We start from the raw sequence: 2,740 nt of genomic DNA, 5'->3' as shown, positions 1-2,740 counted from the left end.
GTGTGTGTGTGTGTGCTTGCGTGCGCGCGCACACGCGCTCGTGCGTGTGTCCGTGAGTGCGTGCGTATGTGGGTTCTCAGAGTTTGTGACCTGTATGGCAATAAAGCGAAGTCCAAACGTCATTTATTCCTGCCCGTATCCTCGCTGCCATGAACTAACTGGATTGGGGAGGCCTGCTCCAGCTTTGCAGGCCTCGCTGGAATGCCTCCGTTTTAGATTTTCTCGCTGGTAGCATGGTGTGAACCTGGTCTCTAACTTAGGTTTCTGTGAAAATGTTTTTTACATCGAACACAGAGGAACGCGATAGAGCTTCCTTTAAAAAAAAAAAATATATATATAGTAGAGGGTTTTACGGCGCTCGCAAATGAATAGGATTGTGGTTGCAATTATTTGTATTCGACCGAAATACACCAGCTTACTACCAGGTTAAGGAAAAAAATAGCTCATTAAAAAAAGAGTCTAGCAATAGGAGGTTTTAGGGAAATTTCCCATGGCGATGCCAAAAGCAACTGGCATCGGCTGGAGGACTACTTTCAAGCTAATGATCCACATTAATTTATTCATATTGAAACGAGATGGGCTTAGTTCATGCTCGGGTGTTGTCGTGGAATGTTGAGAAATTGGAAGACAGAGTTGAAAGCGATTAAGAAAGGGAGAAAAGGAAAGAGGAGAAAAACGGAGAAATAAAAGGATAGAGGATATGGGAATTTGAAAGGGAATGATTAAGGAGAAAAGCCTCAGCGATCAGTATTAATGTTCTTGTTCGCCCTGCAATATGCCTGTCACTGAAGTGTCGGTCCTGGCCTCAAGTGAACCAGGAGTATTGGATGCCTAAGCTGAACATCAATCGAAGCTCTCGTTCTTTAGTCCTATGTGAAGTGCTTCTCTCCATCATACAGAATATTGCACTCTGGCATTTGTCCTCACTCTTCTCTCATGATAAAAAAAATCTTCATCCATTCTGCGTCCCGTTTTTCTTACCCTGCTCCATGGGTGGTTGGAGCGCGCCACTGGTAGGTTCTACTTTTATACTTTCCTACTGTTGTTTCTGTCTCTTTGTCTTACTTTTTCCGAGTACTAAACTACGATTGTGTCGATGTGCTTCTGTTTACTCGAACAAACAGACAAGTACTCTGTTTCTCTTTTGAGTGCTTTTCTTTCAGTCGTCAATTATTGTCGTGGAACACCCCCCCCTCTGAATTCCTTTTTTGGCCCAAAATATTCAGGTTCTCACGAGATGCAAACAATGCACACTGCAAAGACCTGTGACAACAACGTCGTAAATACTCGTTCATGAACTGTGTCTGTTCTTGTTTCAGGCCAAGACGGACGTAAAGCTATGGGGTATCGACAGAGACAGTTACCGACGTATTTTGATGGTGAGTACGAGCCTTATGTGTGTTGGCTTACTGTTGTCCACGATATCAATATTGAGCCGATACTGAGGATGATATCAAAGATACCGCGGGGATTGAAAATGGAGATGGTGGGATGATATCAATGACAATGATGGTGAAGATGTGAAACGGTGTTGTTTATGGCTTAGAAGACGCAGGGACTTAAATAAAAATACATTTGTTCTCGTAAGTGGTTGGTGGATGCTCTGGTGTGGTTTGCCCCTTCTTTTCTATCAAACATCTATCGTCTTAATCTTTTAATATTTTTTGTGTGTTTATTACTCTCTTGTAACACCTCTATTCTTTGGCGTCTATACGACCTCATTGCTTTGCAAGTGGGGTAAAAAATTTTCCTCCCCAACTCTGTCTAATCCACTTTTGATAGGTTCATTTCCCGTGGCTTTGAAGCTTTTGTCTGAAATGGTTTTAAGTTTCCAGAAAGCTTGAGGGCATCACTAAAAATACGGAGGCGTCTGAATAATTATAAAGACGGGAAGAAGATTGTTTCAGGCATGGGTTTCCTTGCCATTGCTGTGGAGCAAGCTGTATGGTTTCTTACCTTGTTCTTGGAAGCGTTGAGTTCTTTTTTGAAGTTATTTGGTATCTTGTGATATTGTCTTTCTTTGAGTGGAAAGATTTGCGTCTCCCAGTTTCAAGTGGATAACTTATGTGCGAGAATATTGGCAGAAAATGCCATAGCATAAAAAAGGATGACAGGGAGTGGGGCGAGAGAAGCAGAGCGTTGACCTATATTGTCGATCCATACATTTTGGTGCTCTGGTAGATTTGATGCCCATAAATTGCGAGGTATTATTGATATCGATTCGTCCTGCTATGTTAATGCTACAGGACTGAGCATTTTGGTGGAGAAAGAAGCTGGTCCCTCTATGGAAAATCACTTTTTATTGGAGCTGTACGATATGACCCTCCCACCCCCCCCTCTCTCTCTCTCTCTCTCTCTCTCTCTCTCTCTCTCTCTCTCTCTCTCTCTCTCTCTCTCTCTCTCTCTAAATCTCTGCCCTAGTTCTTATCTCCTATTTTGTATCGCAGCCATTTGCTTTCAAGCAGTCTCTGGTCGTTATGGCATGAAGAAGTTCCTGTCAGAGAGTGGTAGTGCCTCTCGCTTGTCTCATTGATCGTATCGTTGTACTGTATTAGTCGTCTGCTAACGCTAGGTGGTTAATTGCTTCAGCTTGTCAGCCGTACTTTTTTTTCCTGCCCTGTACAAACTGTTGTCTGATTGTTTTGCATTTTGTCTTTGAATCGAAAAGTTGCGTATTTATCAATGACGTAGATGTTACAATGTTGGTTTTTTTTAACTTGTTATAGGTAAACTTTGGGGG

The 2,740-nt window shown here is 42.4% G+C and overlaps 1 protein-coding gene across 1 annotated transcript in view; it reads left to right on the top strand.

The window, feature by feature from the left end:
• The window catches only part of LOC100533363 (type N4 regulatory subunit of protein kinase A), a gene marked incomplete at its 5' end in the record, with an annotated part of 35,728 nt that overhangs the window by 20,316 nt on the left and 12,672 nt on the right, over window positions 1–2,740 (top strand). The window contains 3 exon segments of the mRNA NM_001204653.1: window positions 1,001–1,004; window positions 1,006–1,013; window positions 1,315–1,379. Of these exon segments, the coding sequence (NP_001191582.1) occupies window positions 1,001–1,004; window positions 1,006–1,013; window positions 1,315–1,379 (77 nt within the window).

This window comes from Aplysia californica, unplaced genomic scaffold (genome assembly GCF_000002075.1).
Source record: "Aplysia californica isolate F4 #8 unplaced genomic scaffold, AplCal3.0 scaffold00272, whole genome shotgun sequence".
In the NCBI taxonomy this organism is placed as follows: domain Eukaryota; kingdom Metazoa; phylum Mollusca; class Gastropoda; order Aplysiida; family Aplysiidae; genus Aplysia; species Aplysia californica.
Note: the sequence above shows the minus strand (reverse complement) of the source record. Positions and strands in the feature narration are given on the sequence as shown.